Source organism: Littorina saxatilis, linkage group LG1 (assembly GCF_037325665.1).
Source record: "Littorina saxatilis isolate snail1 linkage group LG1, US_GU_Lsax_2.0, whole genome shotgun sequence".
NCBI classification, from domain to species: Eukaryota; Metazoa; Mollusca; class Gastropoda; order Littorinimorpha; family Littorinidae; genus Littorina; species Littorina saxatilis.
The window spans coordinates 36,985,706-37,007,237 of NC_090245.1; the positions used below are offsets into that span (position 1 = coordinate 36,985,706).

At 40.9% G+C, this 21,532-nt stretch overlaps 1 protein-coding gene across 2 annotated transcripts in view; it reads right to left on the reverse strand.

The window, feature by feature from the left end:
* Positions 1 to 21,532, reverse strand: part of LOC138968572 (uncharacterized) — an 84,732-nt gene that overhangs the window by 37,351 nt on the left and 25,849 nt on the right. The window contains exon 1 of one of the 2 annotated variants that reach the window (XM_070341154.1): positions 979 to 1,204. The exons of the other annotated variant lie outside the window; for it this stretch is intronic. Coding sequence (XP_070197255.1) covers positions 979 to 991 — 13 coding nt within the window. The 5' untranslated portion in view covers positions 992 to 1,204. Of the gene's footprint in view, positions 1 to 978; positions 1,205 to 21,532 lie in introns of those variants that run through there. 2 annotated transcript variants of the gene reach the window in all.

The window sequence follows — 21,532 nt, forward strand, 5'->3', positions numbered from 1 at the left end:
AATTGGCAATTGTCCTGGTGTGGGTAGCATTCGTACACGCATACACTCCTTACAAATACAATACATTGACGGATAAAACAAAACCAGTTGGACTAATAACAACAAATCAAGTTCATCATCATATATCTATCAAAAATTCCGTATGCTTATTTCGTTAAAATAGCTGTTGTAACTTTTATGGAACTGTTATTTTAATAGTAAGATTTCCTTTAAATAATAGTACAGGTGAGAATACTTAAGCTTCGTAGAGTACCCAGCATGAATCTTTTTTTTTCTTTTGAATATTTTTTTCTTGTTCGTATTTTACAACAGTTTGAAAACGACACAATAAATCACCAACAGCAGTGTGCAACAACAATGTATTTACATACGTATAGACATATATATATATATATATATATATATATATATATATATATATATATATATATATATATATATATGTAATATGACTGGCAGTTGTCAATAAAAATGTGAGTGAAAGAAGCAATGTGCACGTTAACACAATTAAGAAAGTTGGCTTTTGAAATAAGTGTTGAACGAGAATGAATGAGAATACAAGAGTGAGTAACAATGTGAGTAACAATATAGAGAGTAACGTTAAGCATAAAATAATTGCGAAAGTTGTGGTCAAAAAGAACAAATAAGAATTCAAGTGTGACTGAGAGCGAATTTAATCGCTTGTTGTTATTGTGTTCAATCTATTTTTTAAATAACTTGTTTAAATCCCCAGTTGAAATGGACCACTTTGTTTACTGAATAAACCTTGATACATCAGACTCTCTCTCTCTCTCTCTCTCTCTCTCTCTCTCTCTCTCTCTCTCTCTCTCTCTCTCTTTCTCTTTCTCTTTCTCTCTCTCTCTCTCTCTCTCTCTCTCTCTCTCTCTCTCTCTCTCTGAACAAAATGTTATCACCTCTCCAACAGAGCTAGATGATAAGTAACTACATTGCTAACAAAACTGTAAGAATTAGTCTCACCCGAGGACACCATTTCTGCTTGTTGCGGAACACCTTGCGCTCCCGGTCACGCGATTCACTCTCTCACACACCTTCACATTTTGTTTTAAAACGTTATCCAGTTGAGCGTATCAGTACACCGCGCACGAAGGAAGACACCGACACAGATCATAGACCAAATAGATAAATGGTCTATGCACAGATACACACACTTGATCTCCAGCAGCTTTGTCATTTAAATCGAGGTCTTTCGAGGACTATTCGGGTGGCGAGTCGCTGAGTATCCTGTAACACACGTGTAAAGCGGCCTAAAGACCCCACCCTTCACGGCTCGCGCCAGAAGTACATTATTATTAGAAGTCGTCAACGACTATTACATGCAGTCGACGCGTAGTTGACGCGCGGTGATACACTCGACTATTGGGCTTTTCTCAAAAGCTGATTTTACTATATAAAAAAAAAAAATAGAATGGATAATTCTGTGAAATCGTTCACTGGACGTACTCGATAATTATGCAGCCCTTTGATAAATGTGATCTCCAATGCATCACTCGAAACCTTTAGAACGTGTAACACAATACAAGAATTGAGAGTTCAGAAAAAAATTGAGACAGAGAAAAGTTTGAGGAATGTTCTTGACTGCTCAGCGATTCGAACCCGTGACCGTCAAAGTACATGTAACAACTTGGCTGTCCGGCGCTCTTCCGATTGGGCTAACCTGGCTCACTGTCATCAGGGCTGAAAATATAGAAAATGTTGGCTTAGAATATTACACGTGAGTTCGCGAGCATGGGTATCAGTATTGACTCGGCGGTTTCCGAGTTTCTCCGTTCGTTTGTGTACTGTATACGTTCTGTCGACTTCACTGTTCGAGGTAAGTTAAGTTGATAACTGACCTGGGCCTATGCTCCCGTTCACTTCGTATCAGGTTGGAAAGCAAACTCAGGGAGCATTATTTTCAAGTGTGGCCGCTATTATGTTTGCAGTCCAGCTCCGAAACGCTCACGTCATTTTATGAAAGTATTTACCTTCACAGAATTCCAAACGGTTTTGGAGATTTTGAAGATTCCTCTCGGGACGATTACGCCCTATGGCCGGTTTATGTGTCAAGAGTGAATGTAACCATTTCTTTGATAGCTGTTTGTGACTGCATAGTCTTGGATTAATGCAATTACAGCTCTTCTACTTTACTTGTGTCTTGTAAATAAAGGTATCACGACCATCACATGGTGCGAATCAGTGATGAGGAGCATGGCGGCAAAAACATCATGTGCTACGCCGAATTCCGTGGAAAAATTATTGTGAAATAACGGGAAATTGCAAAGGACATTTTGACGTTTTTGTAGTGCAGAAATGGCAAAAATACAACCAGTGCTACGCCGAATTCCGTGGGAAAGTGTTTGCGAAATAACGGGGAATTTCAACGGTAATTTTGACGTTTCTTGCAGTGCAAAAATGGCAAAAACACAATCATGTGCCACGCCGAATTCCGTGGAAAGAGTGTTTGCGAAATAACGGGCAATTGGAAAGGTTATTTTGACGTTTTTGTAGTGCAGAAATGGCAAAAAAACACAATCATGTGCTACGCCGAATTCCGTGGAAAGAGTGTTTGCGAAATAACGGGGACTTTCAACGGTAATTTTGACGTTTTTGCAGTGCAGAATTAGAAATTCCAACGGGATGTAAAGCTGTCAATTAACTGGACAATGTAGTTCTAAGGCTGTTTTGCAGTGAGTGCAGAGACGCGCGTGTGTGTGTGCGGGTATTTGTTGTAAGTATACCTCTGAGCAAAAGTAAATAAAAGAGACATGACATTTTAAAAGATAGTTTTTATATAAGTTCAAGGACTGCTTAGGAGAAAAAGAACAAGTCGCGTAAGGCGAAATTACAACATTTAGTCAAGCTGTCGAACTAACAGAATGAAACTGAACTCACTGCATTTTTACAACAAGAGCGTATACTCGTAGCATCGTCAATCCACCGCTCGATACACAGGCAGTGAAATTGACAAGAAGAGCGGGGTAGTAGTTGCGCTGAGAAGGATAGCACGCTTTTCTTTATCTCTATTCTTTTTAACTTTCTGAGCGTGTTTTTAATCCAAACATATCACATCTATATGTTTTTGGAATCAGGAACCGACAAGAAATATTAATAAGATGAAATAGTTTTTGAAACGATTTCGGAAAATTAATTTTAATCATAATTGTTATATTTTTAATTTTCAGAGCTTGTTTTTAATCCAAATATAACATATTTATATGTTTTTGGAATCAGAAAATGACGATGAACAAGATGAACGTAAATTGGGATCGTTTTATAAAAAAAATTTTTTTTTACAATTTTCAGATTTTTAATGACCAAATTCATTAATTAATTTTTAAGCAATACCGAAATCCGGCCTTCGTCGAAGATTGCTTGGCCAAAAATTTCAATCAATTTGATTGAAAAATGAGGGTGTGACAGTGCCGCCTCAACTTTTACAAAAAGCCGGATATGACGTCATCAAAGACATTTATCGAAAAAAAGAAAAACACACACACACACACACACACGCACACACCACGACCCTCGTCTCGATTCCCCCTCTATGTTAAAACATTTAGTCAAAACTTGACTAAATGTAAAAAGAAAAGAAGACATTAAAGGCACAGTAAGCCTCCCGTAAACCATCACAGATACTGTCAGGCTTTTACACACAGTACAAACACCCTTTCATTTAAACACTCACCGCTTGAGAACATCCTAGGTGCCCTCCGTAAAGAGCGAGCAATTTTCAAAGAATTTATTTTAGCGTGGTTTATCTTACCCCTGAGCCATCGTGAACCCGTGTGATCCAGTTTCCCTTTTTCACAATGCAGTCGTCAGATAGTAATTTGAATGCGACTCGCTGTGAGCTTATCTGCAATAGCACGTTATTATGTACCTCTGACTATGCACGAAACAAATTGCTGTGGTTCACAAGAACTCTCGCGATGGCTTTTAACTGTTCAGAGGAACTGGCGATAGGCATAAACCGTCGTCTGCTACGAGAACCACGACCTTGCGTGACCCTGCTTCCGGGCGTTTCCTTTTTTAAACTTTCAAAACTTCGAATTGTACTGATCTTGTCTTGATGAAAAAATAATTCTTTTATGATTTAAGAATGTTTGTGTAACAAGCTGTCAATTTATTATTTTGATTTTAAAAGTTAGGTCTTGCGCCAAAACGAAAATTAATTCTTTGAAAATTGCTCGCTCTTTACGTAGGGCACCTAGGATGTTCCCGTTTGGTGAGAGTTCAAATGGAAGGGTGTTTGTACTGTGTGTAAACGCCTGACAGTATCTGTGATGGTTTACGGGAGGCGCACTGTGCCCTTAACATTTGGTTTGATATGTGTGTATCTGTGTGTGTGTGTGTGTGTGTGTGTGTGTGTGTGTGTGTGTGTGTGTGTGTGTGTGTATGTATGTGCGTGTGTGTGTGTGTATGTGTGTGTGCGTGCGCGCGCGCGCGTGTGTGTGTGTGGGTGTGTGTGTGTTTGCTGAACAATCCACGATCTCTTTTCATCAAAGGAAGTAAGTATTCTTCTTAATCGGTTTCACTTTGCGGAGGAAACATCTGCATGCTGCCTCAAAGATATCAACGTTAAAACTGCCAGTCAGACATATCATTTGGAGGCTTTTTTGTGTTTTAATTGTTTTGTTTTGTGTGTGTGTTGAAAGAATGGCCCATATCTGTGCAGCAGTAAACGCCTCGCATTTCTGTTTTCCTGAGAATAGAAGGTTGAGGATCCTTTCACTGTTTATATATGTAGATTGTTCATAAACTTAGCCACCACATATATTATGAGCGCCCTGCCGACACACACCCTGGTTAAAATCGCAGTCAAGTTTTTCGGCCTTGGCTTCGGTTAGTGACGCGAGACGGTCTGTGGAGGACGATTTTGTGAATAGGGGTTACACAAAACGAATTTGAAAAGGTCATATATCATATATTTTTATTGGATTTGTTTGCCAGAGCCGCTTTTGTTTGTTTGTTTATTTGTTGCTTAACGTCCAGCCGACTACGCAGAGCCATATCAGGACGAGGAAGGGGGGGATGAAGAGGGCCACTTGTCAAGCGATTCCTGTTTACAAATGCACTAACCCATTACTTGTGTCCCAGCAGGCTTTAGTAAAACTAAATTAATACCTACTGGAAGATTACCAGTTTCCAGTATGTTAAAATAGGCTTAACCTATCTACTGCTGGACTTACATCAGAACACTAACAGATTAAACTATACATGAATCGCGAGACAAGCGGCAAGAGAAGAGATTTTTGGAAAAAATACAGGTGAATGAGCAAGAAGGCAGAAAAAAGAAAAGAATTCATGAAGAAAAAGAGAGCATGACAGGAAAGAGGAACCAAAAATCTACCTAATAGCAAACTAGAAAGCTCCTGCGGTTCCAAAAACAGGAGGGGCCTTTAATTTCATAACCGCAGTGCCCCACTGCGGGACCAGAGCCGCTTGTTAGATGTGCCCTCACCGATACGTGTAAAAACAGTGTTGCTTTCTTGACTTTTCTTTCAAACCTAATTATTAATTTGATTCATTCAGTAACAATCAGAAAATTCTAAAGAATGAAAGATATAAAATGAAATTCTTTCGCCTGTTACTCCGCATCCCCTGGTCTAGTTGAAGACAATAGAAACGTATTTTCTCCAACAACAACAAATTCAATGGTTCACTATCACCTCGTGCGTTTTTAAAAATATTCTTCGAGTGTTTCCAAATATCTGTCGGCCAGGCAGCGTTTTAAGTTACACATAAGGGCAAACACTCAAGTTGCGGTGCAAAACACGGTGTGAATGCGGGACACACCTTGAAAAGTTCTTTTGCAATATATGAAAAGATTGGGAAATATTAAGCTTTGCACGTAACATGATTTATTTTCAGTACCTGAGGTTTAGCACACCTGCCCTCATGACCTTGCGCCCGTCAGCCCCCTTTATATTTAATTTTTTTTTAACATGCACACTGACACACACATGCACGTACGCGCGCGCGTTCGTGTGTGTGTGTGTGTGTCACGTGTGTGTGTGTGTGTGTGTGTGTGTGTGTGTGTGTGTGTGTGTGTCACGTGTGTGTGTGTGTGTGTGTGTGTGTGTGTGTGTTTATGATATATAGATTATTTGTTTTAGTGCCATTCTTAATTTCGTAGTCAATGTGACATGTTTTCTTTTTAAACCGTCCGGCAAATGTCCTTATTTATAAGGTCAGAAGTCTTAGAGTTGTGTGTGGCTAAGTAAACTTTGCAAAGCTAGAGACAAATTTGAGTGAGTTGAAAGGAAGTTGGAATTAAAGTTTGAGTACACTGCTTGTACTTTTACATGATAAGTCTAAAGACCCATATTTCAAGTTTAAAGGTTGTTCGTTTACGCTAAAAGGCTCATTCCAAGCTTTGGTAAGTTTCAGACCAGCTAGGTTGGTTATTAGCCTACTTATTCATATCCCATCAACATAGTTGGCTCATTCAGTCCTTGTGGCCGACGACTTTTAGACAATCTAAAAACACGTTTATGAAACCAAGCATACATGGACCTTAAAAGGAAGTGGACTTGGACGTACACAGATCAAAGTAGTTCTTCCGTTGAGATTCGTTCCCGTCGTTTCCCCCGCCTCCCTCCCTCCACACCTTCCCGGGATTACGCTCACACAAAAAAAGATTTTCAATAAACAGTTCAGCCAAGAGCATATCTACACGTGTTATAGTGTAAGCAGGCGTACGTACATTTTCGAAATTCGTTTTACTCCGTCCCAAGGACTACTACCAAGTAGTAGTCCTTGCTCCGTCCATAATTTTGTCGTAGTAATAAAAAGTCTCTAAATCTAAACAACAAAGTGACTGTTGGTGTTTGAACAAAGTTAAAAAAAAAACACCTCTGTACTCACCAATACAAGGACAGTACATACAATACGATATCAAATGTTCGCTTATAGAAGCTTCTTCAGGACTAACAAACAAATAAACACAAAGGGAAATAAAAGCAAAAGCAGCATGGAACGAAAAAGCTTTTTTGTTTCCCCTCCATCTTCTTTTCATACCTTTTTCGTCGCGTTCCGTGCTACTTTTGCTTTTGTTTCCCTTTGTGTGTATTTGTTTGTTGGTCCTGAAAAAGCTTCTTTGAGCGAAAATGTGATTTAGTATTGTACGTGGTGTGCTTGTTTTGGTGAGTACAGAATTCTTTTGTTTTTTAACTTTAAAAAAGTCTCTGGTGCAAAACAATTTCACGCCCTGAAGTGTGAATTTTGAACTCACGACATCCTTTCCCGCCAATAGCGAGCAACACAAAGACCAGATGCTGCAGCTCAATCAGAAGGCGGGTGATACTTTTTAAAAATTGCAACGATAGAATTTGGATTTCCCATCCACTTATCCGCCGCATCCCCGCCCCAAACAATACCACCTCACGGCACCTGCCTGATCCACAGAGATAATTATAGAATAGTCCCACCACGCCCTCATTCAACAACCGCTGGACCACTTTTTCCTTGTTGATCTACGTGCCAGGGAGAAAGGCCGATTTCCTCGCTAAGATCAAAATCAGTATTTTTTTCTCCGGGCAGGAAGGGCAACAGAAAGGCGTACAACGGGTATAAGCAAACATTTCTCATCGTTCAAAGATATTTGGAATCCTTTCAAAACGATCTGTAACACAGAGAGTGTGCACGGCTTTGTCTAGTATCGAGAGCGGTTTCTAAGCGACAATGAAAACAAGGTTTTAAAATGCACGGCCACTTTCGCCAACCAATCGAAAAACTGCATATTCCTGGGCGAAGAACAAATCGACCATCTCGATGATACGCATGCACGTACGCACGCAAACACACACATACGCAAGTGAGCATGCATGCACACACACGCACACACACACGTGCGTGCGTGCGTGCGTGCGTGTGTGTGCGCGCGCGTGCGTCCGTGCGAGAAGTAAGCAACCCAATCTTGCGAGATATAGAGACAGACAGACAGACTCTTTCACTCCTTCAATTCCCCACCCACACCCACCCATTCCAGCTCAGTTTTCAACCTTGTCAACGTAGATTCTATGACGCATGCCTAGCCAAGGCCTGGCCCGATAGCGGGTCTGCGCTGTCTAATGAGCAATTAGGCAATAAAGTTAACAACGAGCCTGAACTGACACAGAAGTCTGTTGCCTGAATCGGCATACGCCCCAACACACACACACACACACACACACATACGAGCCTGAACCACAGAAGTCTGTTGGCTTAATCTCCTGTGAAATTCTGTCAGCATCAGTATTCGCTTTGCTTCCTTATTGTCAGCCCTTTCTTGCCAGTATTATTTGGAGGTATTCTATGAAGCCTCCATTGTAAAACAAATCCTACAAAATAGGTATGATTAAAGGCACTAATTCTTCTTCTTCTTCTTCTTCTTCTGCGTTCGTGGGCTGAAACTCCCCCGTACACTCGTGTTTTTTGCACGAGTGGAATTTGACGTGTATGACCGTTTTTTACCCCGCCATTTAGGCAGCCATACGCCGTTTTCGGAGAAAGCATGCTGGGTATTTTCGTGTTTCTATAACCCACCGAACTCTGACATGGATTACAGGATCTTTTTCGTGCGCACTTGGTCTTGTGCTTGCGTGTACACACGGGGGTGTTCGGACACCGAGGAGAGTCTGCACACAAAGTTGACTCTGAGAAATAAATCTCTCGCCGAACGTGGGGACGAACTCACGCTGACAGCGGCCAACTGGATACAAATCCAGCGCGCTACCGACTGAGCTACATCCCCGCCCCAAGGCACTAATTGATTTCATTTAATTTTTATTTCTCATGTCATTGCAATACAATGCCATACAGTACAATACAATGCAGTACAATACAGTAAAAGGCAAGACAATACATACAATTCTTGTTATCAGTAAAGTGATTTGCGAAAATAAAGTTCTCTTTCGGAGACAAAACTGTGTCTCTTACAAACAAAACTGTGTCTTAACTTTCATTTGATTTTGTATCACGGACATTTGCTGAGCTAGGTGAACACCTATTGACAGCATTCTGATAATCATCGGTCCACGCTATCGCTCAGGTCTCTCTGACAGGATGAATAATTACTACGCGCAGTATAGGAAAATCTATCAAAACAAGAATACAGAGTTATCTCATATGTTTTTCGCTAATGTTTCTGATAACAGACGAAAGACGAACGTGATTGTAGAATGGCCGACTTCGACAGTGATCTCCGTTCTGTTCTTCACAGTTATGATAAAGACATCGTTCTAAGGTCAAAACAAGTCGAAATTTTGAGACTGCTGTGGGAAGGAGGCCGTGATATTGTTGCATCACTCCCAACTGGTTACGGAAAAAGTTGTCCGCTCCGTAGCCATTTTGTTATGATCACGTGACAAAGTTGATTATCACGTGACACTTTTGCCATATTTAGAGTTGTTTGCACAGTAAATACATTAGCGAAAGATAGTTCGCTTGAAAGTGTCTTACATAAAAATTCCTTTCTAAATTTAAAAAATACCCAACACCATGAAAAATCATTATCGGCGATCGCTAATCTGCTTATATCAATAACACATTACGAAAAGCTCTAAATATGTTATAAAAAAAATTCGTTTTCTTCTCCAGAGAAGGAAAACAAAGGGATAAATGAGACCCGAAGGGAAGTAACTCATTTTGACCTGAGTTCAGGATGCTATTGACAGCTGCGTTGCCACACTCCACATGCTCTATTAGACCAATTGTGAGGAAATGGTCGCCAGAGGAGACCATCATCTTAGTGCACTTCAAAAGGCAAACAACGGTTGTTTCCCTTTTAAGAGTATTGACTTTTTCGTGACCCCAAGGTACATACCTGATAAGTATTGTGACAGTCAAGTGGTCGATTCAGAAAATAGCAACTGACCTACTTTGACAGATTTCGCTTGGGTGTAAAAAAACCAACCCCAATCAGGGGTGGTGGGCGATTCAGCCAAACAGAAGTACATTAATTAGAAGTCGTTAACGACCATTCCATGCAGTCGACGCGCGGTGGTATCTCAAAAAACGATGTAACTAAAATTTGAATGGGTAATTCGATCCGGGAAATCGTTCCCTGCAAGTACTCAATAACGATATAAGCACTCTTTGATAAATTCGATCTTCAAAACATCAGTCAAAACCTTTGGAATGAATCAAAATGAATAAAATACAAGAATTTTGTTTGTTTGTTTATTTGTTGCTTAACGTCCAGCCGACTACGCAGAGCCATATCAGGACGAGGAAGGGGGGGATGAAGGGGGCCACTTGTCAAGCGATTCCTGTTTACAAATGCACTAACCCATTACTTGTGTCCCAGCAGGCTTTAGTAAAACTAAATTAATACCTACTGGAAGATTACCAGTTTCCAGTATGTTAAAATAGGCTTAACCAATCTACTGCTGGACTTACATCAGAACACTAACAGACTAAACTATACATGAATCGCGAGACAAGCGGCAAGAGAAGAGATTTTTGGAAAAAATACAGGTGAATGAGCAAGAAGGCAGAAAAAAGAAAAGAATTCATGAAGAAAAAGAGAGCATGACAGGAAAGAGGAACCAAAAATCTACCTAACAGCAAACTAGAAAGCTCCTGCGGTTCCAAAAACAGGAGGGGCCTTTAATTTCATAACCGCAGTGCCCCACTGCGGGAAAATACAAGAATAACGAGTTCAAATGTGATAGGGTGGAGTGGAAGGGGAATAGGTCAGGAAGCATTCATATGAGACGCCAAGACAGAGGTTGCAATAACGTGACTTTTATTTAATGTACACCAGAAGTAACCCAGTAATCCTTATTATGCGTACGCATCCATCCCCGACAGCGTCAGTTCGGTCAGTCTGACCCGTGACGCAATGGTGTCTTTTGCGTTGTTTTTGGTGTTAAAAACTGACCTACGATTAAAGAGCAGACATCGGCCTCGAGGTGCACCGCAATTTATAAGAATTCGTAGCCTTTTCTTATTGAGATTTTTGTCTGCAAAATATATTCAGGATCATCAAGACTTGAAAAATAGAGTGCACCCTGCGGAAAATACGATTTCTTGGTGGTTCGTTCGTTCCTCTTACCGTCCTGATCACTTACATTAGCACCAGAGTGTGCGAAAGACTCAAAAATGCAGTTGAAACACACCAACCTCGCTACTTCGGAGCTATTTTTAGCGTTCTCAGTCACTAACTATTTTTCGATCAAATGCTTAAGTAAAACCTTAAAGGCATATGTACGCGCTCCCGTGTTTACAAAGTGTAGTTTGCCCATAATCGATGTCAAACGCACCATAAGACCATGTAATGACGATATGTCGCCATGCGCGGACCATATACATGCATTACAGCTTGTTTTAGAGTCTCAAAAACTTTGGATGTAAACAAAGACGCGGAGTTATTTCCCTTGCGTCAACGCTACCTCTGTTGGCAAATCTATAAATAGGACGATCCAGATCAAAATGAAAATTAACATAATTATCTCAACATTGAAGGGGTCCTAGACCACAATATTTTGCAGGGAACTTAATTTAGCATGTCTCCAGCTGTTGGTAAAGCAATTAGCGTGTTTAGTCATCGAGTACATATGGCTTTAACGTCAAAAGATGTTCAAATCTGTGTTTGCAACAATGTTCATCAAATGATTTAGAAACAACAAAACCACTGTAATTGGGAAAATGTCTTAATTCGCTGAATAACAATGGGTTCTTTCACACGTTAAATCCGGAAAGTCATATGTAGCATCATACAGAATTGTTCATAAACCTAAAAATAGACTAAAGTCTGTTTCAAAAACTATAGTCTGTTTCAATGATTTTCAGCAATTTTCAACATTCTAAATCGAGATAATTAGACACATAGAAAGAAACTTGATGCATTAAACAGATCACGAATTAAGGCGAAACTTAAGGATTAACCAATCAGCATGTAAACAATCATCCAACCACGACGCAGCATCCTAAATACAAGGGCGACACCTACACAAACATACACGCATGATCGCTTCAACACAAATAACTGTCTTACGTAGAACACCGGTCTCAAATCACTTGGCAAACACATAGACCGCTCAGGGTCTTCAAACCATTGCGTCACGTGTCAGACTGACCCAACATGACGCGGGTGAATGTGTACGCATAATAAGGATTAACCAATCAGCATGTAAACAATCATCCAACCACGACGCAGCAACCTAAATACAAGGGCGACACCTACACAAACATACACGCACGATCGCTTCAAGGGGAAATAATTGGGTAAGGACTGAAAGAGACGAACAACACGTTTGCCGTGAAATCGCCACATGGCTACACAAAACATCATGAACATTTTGAATAATTAAAAAAAAAAGAAGTTCTTGACTGCTAAGATATTCGAACCCATGACCACCAACATAACGCATGCCATCAGTCGGGCGATCTACCGCCTGAGCTAACTCGGCTCACAGTCATCAAGGGTAAAAAGAGACATTTTGACTTTGAATATTACACGTAAGTTCTCGAGCACGGGTATCAGTATATCATATCATCGGTTTCCGAGTTTCTCCGTTCGTATTGTTTACTGCACGTTCTGTCGATATCATTTTTCGAAGTAAGTTAAGTTGATAACTGACCCTATGCTCCCGTTCACTTCGTGTCTGTTTGGAAAGCAAACTCAAGTCGCATTAATTTCAAGTGCGACCGACATTATGTTGGCAGTGCAGCTCCGAAATGCATTGACCAATCGCCGAAAGGCGCTGGTGTCATTTTATAAAAGGATTTCCCAACCGAGATTTTGAAGATTTCGTTCGGAACGATGACGCCCTATGTCCGGTTTATTATATAAAGGGATGTAAGCGGTTAAACACGGGCGTCGGCAGAGCCAATGAAACTTATCAGATCATATACTTATGGCAAATAGCAAGTAACTGATCCACCCTAACTCAGCTTTCCATGATGAAATGTTCTCCGACTCCCTTCCTTTTTGCGTAAAACGGGTCATCAAACGTCGATGCTTTTGTGTGCGTTTTTGCAAACCGGTTTGCGCTCAGGACAAAAGAGTACCATATCGACTGAACAATTTAATAATGAGAAAATGTGGGTTTGGAATCCGCTCAAAACGATCTGTGGTTTAGAAAGTGTGCACGGCTTTGTCTAGTATCGACAGCGGTTTCTAAGCGACAAGGAAAACGAGAAAATTAGGTCACTAGGTCATGCTCTTAGTCTCAATAACAGTCACGTTTGCTGGACAAAAAGCATTCTGTTCTTCTTCTTGTCGTTCGCCAATGAAAAAGCATTCTGTTCGATTGTGGGTGTTAATACAGCAACGACGAAACCAGCCAATAAGTTTGCCATTTCACTGGCCAAATTATCCGGTGGTTTTTTTTAACTATATTTCAAGATTAATTAAAGTAAATTCGTCTCAACACAAAGTTTCAAGACATTAATTGAATTCAAATTCAGTTTTCTCCCCGTATTTATAATTATCCGCAAGGGGGGGGGGGGGGTGTTAGCTTAGTTGCTAGAGCACCGGACTTGTGATCCGAGGGTCCCAGACTCGAATCCAGGCCGGGACGGACACGGGTTAACTTTATGGGCAGACTACGAGATGTTATCCATGTGCCCATTATCCGTGTCACCACACTTGAACGTAAAAGACCAGGTATGGGAACTGAAAAATGTTTTAAAACAAAGGCTGACCATTTTTGAGTAATAACAAAGTCGACGGCGCAAAGCGCCTAGCCTTTCTAGGGGACTCCGGGGGCATGCTCCCCCGGAATGTTTTTCTCTCCAAAGAACCCAAATGGTGCACTTTGGTGTCATCTTAGCTCCAAGTTTGGCATTAAATTCAGTTTTTAGAACCATTTTTGCCTCCCCCATTTTTTTTTCCGGCGGAAAAAAAAAATCGGCGGAAATTTGCCTGAAAAAACATCGGTCATTGTGCCAGAAGTGCAGGGGGCTGATTACACCTTAATACCCACAGGCCTGGGTAGCGCGACTCTTATTGCAGCTAGCTTTCCACCGGTATAAAGCGACCCATATTTCAGAAATGGAATAAAAAAGTAATGGAAAAGTGAAAAATGATGACATTCATGAGCCGTTTCTTTCTTTGCAGACGCGTACAGGCAAACGCAGACTCAATAGAATAGAAGGGATATCTATTGATGGGGTAACGGCCGGGTCACCACATGCAAGCATGCTCGTTTAGTCCTTACCTGGGTCAAACCAAATCCATATGAGGTCATTAATCATGTAGAATTATTTCTTCTTCTTCTTCTTCTTCTTCTTCTGCGTTCGTGGTCTGAAACTCCAACGTACACTCGTGTTTTTGCACGAGTGGAATTTTACGTGTGGAATTTCACGTGTATGACCGTTTTTACCCCGCCATTCAGGCAGCCATACGCCGCTTTCGGAGGAAGCATGCTGGGTATTTTCGTGTTTCTATAACCCACCGAACTCTGACATAAATTACAGGATCTTTTCCGTGAGCACTTGGTCTTGTGCTTGCGTGTACACACGAAGGGGGATAAGCAACTAGCAGGTCTGCACATAAGTTGACCTGGGAGATCGGAAAAATCTCCACACTTCACCCACCAGGCGGCCGCGGCCGGGATTCGAACCCTCGACCTTCCGATTAAGAGGCCGACGTCTTACCACCCCGCCACAGCGCCCGTCATGTAGAATTGTTAAGACCTGCCATAACTGAACCTCGGTACAATGAACAGTCAGTGTGATATATCTTTCGACGGGGGTGACGTGCACCTGAACATAATACTGCATGGCTGAACGGGAAAATTAACAGAGAAAACATTACACTACAGCTTTATCTTTTTAGAAAATATTGGCATAATATATATATGCTCCTTTTTCCATCCCCTTGTACCAGCTTTGCATGTATAGACCTTGGGAAACTAAGGATTGTATTCACAAACAGACAGACAGACAGACAGACACGCACGCACGTACGAACGTACACACACACACACACACACACACACACACACACACTCACTAACACATACTAACTGACACACACACACACACACATATACACATACACACATAGACACACATACACACACTTTTACAGTGACTAAAGTTGACTGACCAACCAGCATGCAGATCAATATACTAAAATGTTAAAGAGCCACAGGTGGTCACAGCCACAGTTCTCAAAACGACGTCTTCAAAAGCTTAACACCAATGTTCGTATACAGACGAGGTAAACCTAATATAACAATCCTGCGATGTTTTCCTCAATGAAAATTCCGGTTGCTTTTTCCCAAGGGAAAAGCGAGTTGTCATACATATGGCGCTACACTTATTTTCATTCTTATTGTGTGTGCGTGCGCGTGTTAGTGTTTCTCAAGTTTTGAAACTATCGCTGCGCCTGCGTGCACAAAATGTGTGTTTGTGTGTGTGTGTGTGCGTGGGGGGGGGGATGTTGGGACACCGATGAGGGTCTGCGCAAAGTTGACTCAGATAACTGCATTGTTCGCTCAATTCGGGCGGGTCGAACCCAATCCGACTGCGTCGAACTGGTTTCAACGACAAAACAACGCGGCCCTCTGGCTCTGGATAGAGAGTTATTGCCCGGCATATCACTCGACTAGAACCAAGATAAGAGAGGAGTGGTGAGGAAGAGGAAAAGGAGTAACAAAACCCATTTCAAAAGACATTAATGGCTTTTGAATTTAGAGCCTGTGCCTACTCTGCAAACTCCTCGAAACAGTCATGTCTGATTCAGAATGCTTGACAGTTGTGATTTAGTAGTCTAGAGTGCTTAATATTGTCTTCATGGCCCCGACACTGTTTTGATAGCCATGGACCTTCACCCTGACAACGTATGAGTCGATCGGTACCCGGATGTACATTACTTCAAGAGACACTGGTGTGCACGAGTCAGCCCCCGGGTCCGATTGGTTGAATTGGGGTTTGCATACGTGATTTCAACCAATCCGAGCACGCAGCTGGCACCCACTGAGTTGGTAATATTCTTGTGCACATTCTCCCAGGATCTGGGTGGAGACCTCATGTGGCACTGATTAAAGATACTCTCTTCCCCGTGAAAATCATCTGGTACATCCCTTTTCATCTACCGTGTCTTTATCCTGGGCTAACAGCATCATTGCACTTTGACACTCAACTACAATCGAGTCTTGCTGCTTCCGATGCAGAACACAGTATTTTCTGAATTAATATCCCTGGTTTATATAGCTATGAATAACGAATTATGTCAATAAAGACATTCCACTCTTTACAGAACGCAGCATTTTGCTGATCTAATATCACTGGTTTATATAGCTATGAATAACGAATCATGTCAACAAAGACATTCCACTCTTTATAGAACGCAGCATTTTGCTGATCTAATATCACTGGTTTATATAGCTATGAATAACGAATCATGTCAATAAAGACATTCCACTCTTTACAGAACGCAGCATTTTGCTGATCTAATATCACTGGTTTATATAGCTATGAATAACGAATCATGTCAATAAAGACATTCCACTCTTTACAGAACGCAGCATTTTGCTGATCTAATATCACTGGTTTATATAGCTATGAATAACGAATCATGTCAATAAAGACATTCCACTCTTTACAGAACGCAGCATTTTGCTGATCTAATATCACTGGTTTATATAGCTATGAATAACGAATCATGTCAATAAAGACATTCCAATCTTTACAGAACGCAGCATTTTGCTGATCTAATATCACTGGTTTATATAGCTATGAATAACGAATCATGTCAATAAAGACATTCCAATCTTTACAGAACGCAGCATTTTGCTGATCTAATATCCCTGGTTTATATAGCTATGAATAACGAATCATGTCAATAAAGACATTCCAATCTTTACAGAACGCAGCATTTTGCTGATCTAATATCACTGGTTTATATAGCTATGAATAACGACTCATGTCAAAAAAGACATTCCAATCTTTACAGAACGCAGCATTTTGCTGATCTAATATCACTGGTTTATATTGCTATGAATAACGAATCATGTCAATAAAGACATTCCAATCTTTACAGAACGCAGCATGTTGCTGATCTAATATCACTGGTTTATATAGCTATGAATAACGAATCATGTCAATAAAGACATTCCACTCTTTACAGAACGCAGGTAGGCTGCGGATGTTGGGGTTGGATCCCGCGGGAAAGATGCTCCTTTCCTGAATGCAATATACAAGATGGTTGATACAAGAAGGAAGATATTCTCAATCTTTCACGTGTAACCGATTCGGCTCACAATCTCATATAGGGCTAGACTTTTAGACGGGATAAGGCCAAATATTCGATTAATTTAGCTTATTTTGATGTGGACTGGCATTTTTGACTTGAATCTGTCGCAAGGAAAAGCATACACAACACAGCAAGTCCGCTTTGCTGTGATCTGCCGATGTTTTTAACAAACCCGAGTCTCAAGAAAACCTAGGCAGAAGACAGTGAAACCCCTTTCCTGTGATCTGCCGTTGTTTTTAACAAACCCGAGTCTCAAGAAAACCTAGGCAGAAAACAAGTCCACTAATCTGCTCATATTTGGTTAATTGAACCACCATTTTTAAAAGAAACTAAAGCAAGACATGCAGAATGCATGCAGACGCTTACTTGTAGTAAAACTTCAATCGAGAATGTCTTTGGTTTAAATATATAGATTGGAACAGAAAAACGCGTTTTTTCGCAAAACGTGTTTTTTGGACTTACAGTCTTTTGACAGAGGTGGGCAGAGGTCGTGTCACAAGAATGTTTTGGTTGAACATATTTGTTCCAGGTAAGTTTATTCCGTAGGAAGGAATGATCGGTGTAATTATTGATTTCGTATACCTGCTCAAGCAGCTGGAAAAGCAGAATGAGCTGTTCTTGTGTTCCGAAAGACTCGGCTCGTGAAAATAATGTGAATTGCATTATGGTTTATTTGCCCCACCTGCTGTTCAAGCTCCGGCACAGTTTTCTTTTTCACACGCGCATGTGTGTGTGTGTATGTGTGTGTGTGTGTGTGTGTGTCTGTGTGTGTGTGTGTCTGTGTGTGTGTGTATGTATGTGTGTATGTATGTGTGTGTATGTGTGTGTGTGTGTGTGTGTGTGTGTGTGTGTGTGTGTGTGTGTGTGTGTGTGTGTGTAATTTTGCATGTGTGAGACTTCATGTCTGCGCTTTTGTGCGTCTATTCATGTGTACGTGTGCGTTTCGAGTGCGGGTTTCTGTCTCTTCGTGAATGCATGCAGTTGCACCTCTCACTCTGTCTGTCTGTCTGTCTGTCTGTCTCTCTCTCTTCCTCTTTGTCTGACCTTACACATTTTTATATTTAGTCAAGTTTTGACTAAATATTTTAACATCGAGGGGGAATCGAAACGAGGGTCGTGGTGTATATGTGCGTGTGTCTGTCTGTCTGTCTGTCTGTGTGTGTGTGTAGAGCGATTCAGACTAAACTACTGGACCGATCTTTATGAAATTTGACATGAGAGTTCCTGGGTATGAAATCCCCGAACGTTTTTTTCATTTTTTTGATAAATGTCTTTGATGACGTCATATCCGGCTTTTCGTGAAAGTTGAGGCGGCACTGTCACGCCCTCATTTTTCAACCAAATTGGTTGAAATTTTGGTCAAGTAATCTTCGACGAAGCCCGGACTTCGGTATTGCATTTCAGCTTGGTGGCTTAAAAATTAATTAATGACTTTGGTCATTAAAAATCTGAAAATTGTAAAAAAAAAAAAAAATTTATAAAACGATCCAAATTTACGTTTATCTTATTCTCCATCATTTGCTGATTCCAAAAACATATAAATATGTTATATTCGGATTAAAAACAAGCTCTGAAAATTAAATATATAAAAATTATTATCAAAATTAAATTGTCCAAATCAATTTAAAAACACTTTCATCTTATTCCTTGTCGGTTCCTGATTCCAAAAACATATAGATATGATATGTTTGGATTAAAAACACGCTCAGAAAGTTAAAATAAATATAACAAAGAGAGGTACAGAAAAGCGTGCTATCCTTCTTAGCGCAACTACTACCCCGCTCTTCTTGTCAATTTCACTGCCTTTGCCATGAGCGGTGGACTGACGATGCTACGAGTATACGGTCTTGCTGAAAAATGGCATTGCGTTCAGTTTCATTCTGTGAGTTCGACAGCTACTTGACTAAATATTGTATTTTCGCCTTACGCGACTTGTTTGCCTTGCTCCTAGTCAAACATTTATGAACTACAGTGTTTCTATATAATGCGCTTATGTACGTATACCATGACCTCCCTTCTTTGTCTCTGTTACTTCAGTATGGGTATATATGTTGTATTTTTATAGCTCAATAAATACATCATGGACTCCAAAAAATATATGATAGTGCAGATTCCGATTTGGGCAAAGGACTACTTTCCTCCCGACCTTTGACCTCGCGCCGAACAATGTGACACATTTGTATGAAGTTCTAAAATCGTATTGCACGGCTCAGAAAACCATATCAGTTGCACGCAAAAATGAATCTCAGAACTGATCTGATGTATGAGATGCAATAAGCAAAAGTTTCTTTCATTATGAAAGCAATGCAGGTCGAAAAAAACGAACATTCAACTTACAAGATAACCAGATGCTAGCGAACCAAAACAAAAACACGAGTACCCTCCCCTTGCATCGTTAGCAGACGACTTTTGAGAATCTGTCGGTAGTGTGTTTTGGTGTGCGCCTTCAGCTATCAAACATCGGCTGTTTCACGTGTTTTGCGAGCAAGTCTACTCTTTTGCCTGGCTCTGCAGTAAGTCCACATATTTTTCCGTAATCCAGTCATATTCCTTCAAAATGCAATCAATCGGCGGTGACAGACGTGTCGGTCGCGTTTTCCTCACTCACCCATACCAGTTTAAGTTCATCCATGCAAACACACTCGCAAAACAGTTTATCACGTAGATACATTTCAAATAGGGAGCAAATGGTTAAATCTAAACCTACATATTTGTTCCCTAAAATTTGCTTCTCTGTCAATAAGCCTAATTACACACGTTCGAGAAAAACAACGTGGAATCGATTCTGAATCGAGTAAGCCAAATGGGTCCCAAACCCGTTTCGCCCGTTCTGCCGACCTGAAACGCAAAACAAAAGAATTGTGCGCTTCAACTAAATTAATTTCTATTCGACTTCATTACTTTCTTGCAACTTATGAACCTTTACTTAAAGCTTTTAAATGGTCTGAAAGTAGTGTTACCGCGTACTTATCGATGCACTCATTCGTTTTATTTTTTCAGCGACGGTCACTTAGTTTAAGGTTGCAAAAGGGCTAAGTCTCGCTGGCAACAGTTTTACCCTGCACAGATCGCAACAGTGCCGCTAGTAGTCTACACTTTGTGTTTGATGGTAGAATGGGATATACAGATTACAACACTCGTGGGTTTTTATATGGCTTGTATTTCAGTCAAGACCCAGCGGGAATATCAATCGAGAGCCACTCGCCAGAGGCTCGTGTCTCCCGATGATATTCATCCGCTGGGTCTTGACTGAAATACAAGCCATATAAAAAACCACTCGTGTTGTAACCTAAAGTTATATTTTTTCACTAATTATGTATTCATGTAGTAGTAGTTATTATGGTAGATTTAGTCCCTCTTTTGGGGCGAGAGCCAGATGCAAAAAAGTATTCCTATGCTTATTCTGTTACCCTCGTGAAATAAAGAATTGTCATTGTTATTGCCATTGTCTCTCTCTCTCTCTCTCTCAATGCAACCGCGAAAGGAGCAGGATTTCACAGGGGGACAGTGTCACGGCAACAGCTGTGCCGGGTGTTTCCGCATTTGGTCGATCATGACCTGTTTACCCACTGAAGCCGATTTGCGCGAGAAGAAGAGGGGAAGGGAGCAGGGGGCAGACATAAAGAGATAGGGGGAGGACGAGGAGGGGGAATGGGTTCAGAGAACCGATTTATCCCTGAGCAGATGCCAAGGCGTGATTCTGAATTGACGACGCCCCAATCCATGAGTGTGTGTGTGTCTGTTTGGGCCTATGTCTTTCTTACTGTGTCTGTGTGTCCGCGTGTCATCGACATCGTTTGTCTCTGTTATCTGTTTTCGCGCCAGAGGAAGGTGTACGCCCAATTTAGTGCACATCGCTCGCGCCTGTGACAAAATGAGGCAAGAAAATGCGGATCAAAGGTAAATGCTCGGACACAACTCGTTTTGTGTATATTGTCAACTTTCAGATGGCAATTGCAGAAACCCTTTTTCTATCACATACTTAAATTCTTTCAATAGAATCCGCTCTGTACGTGAAGTTTGCGCTTGCTTTTGTTACAATCGATGTCAAACCCCCCCTAACATGTGGATATTTTACTTATTTTTCATAATTTAAGCATTCGAATGCTGCTTCAACAGTTCGAAAAAGTTTTACAGTTTGTCTGTGGCACGTTGTGCCAAGATTTTTGCCTGTGCAGCCATTATTTGGCAACTCATTTTGACTTTAAAAAGAGCAAGTGCGAAAAATGGGGTGTACGGTGCAAATCTATAGTGGTGTACGCCTCCTGTTCCCTTTTCCGATCTGAAGGTGTACGGCTCTGTTCCCTTCTAATGTTGTTCGTTCTTGAAAATTTGGACTTA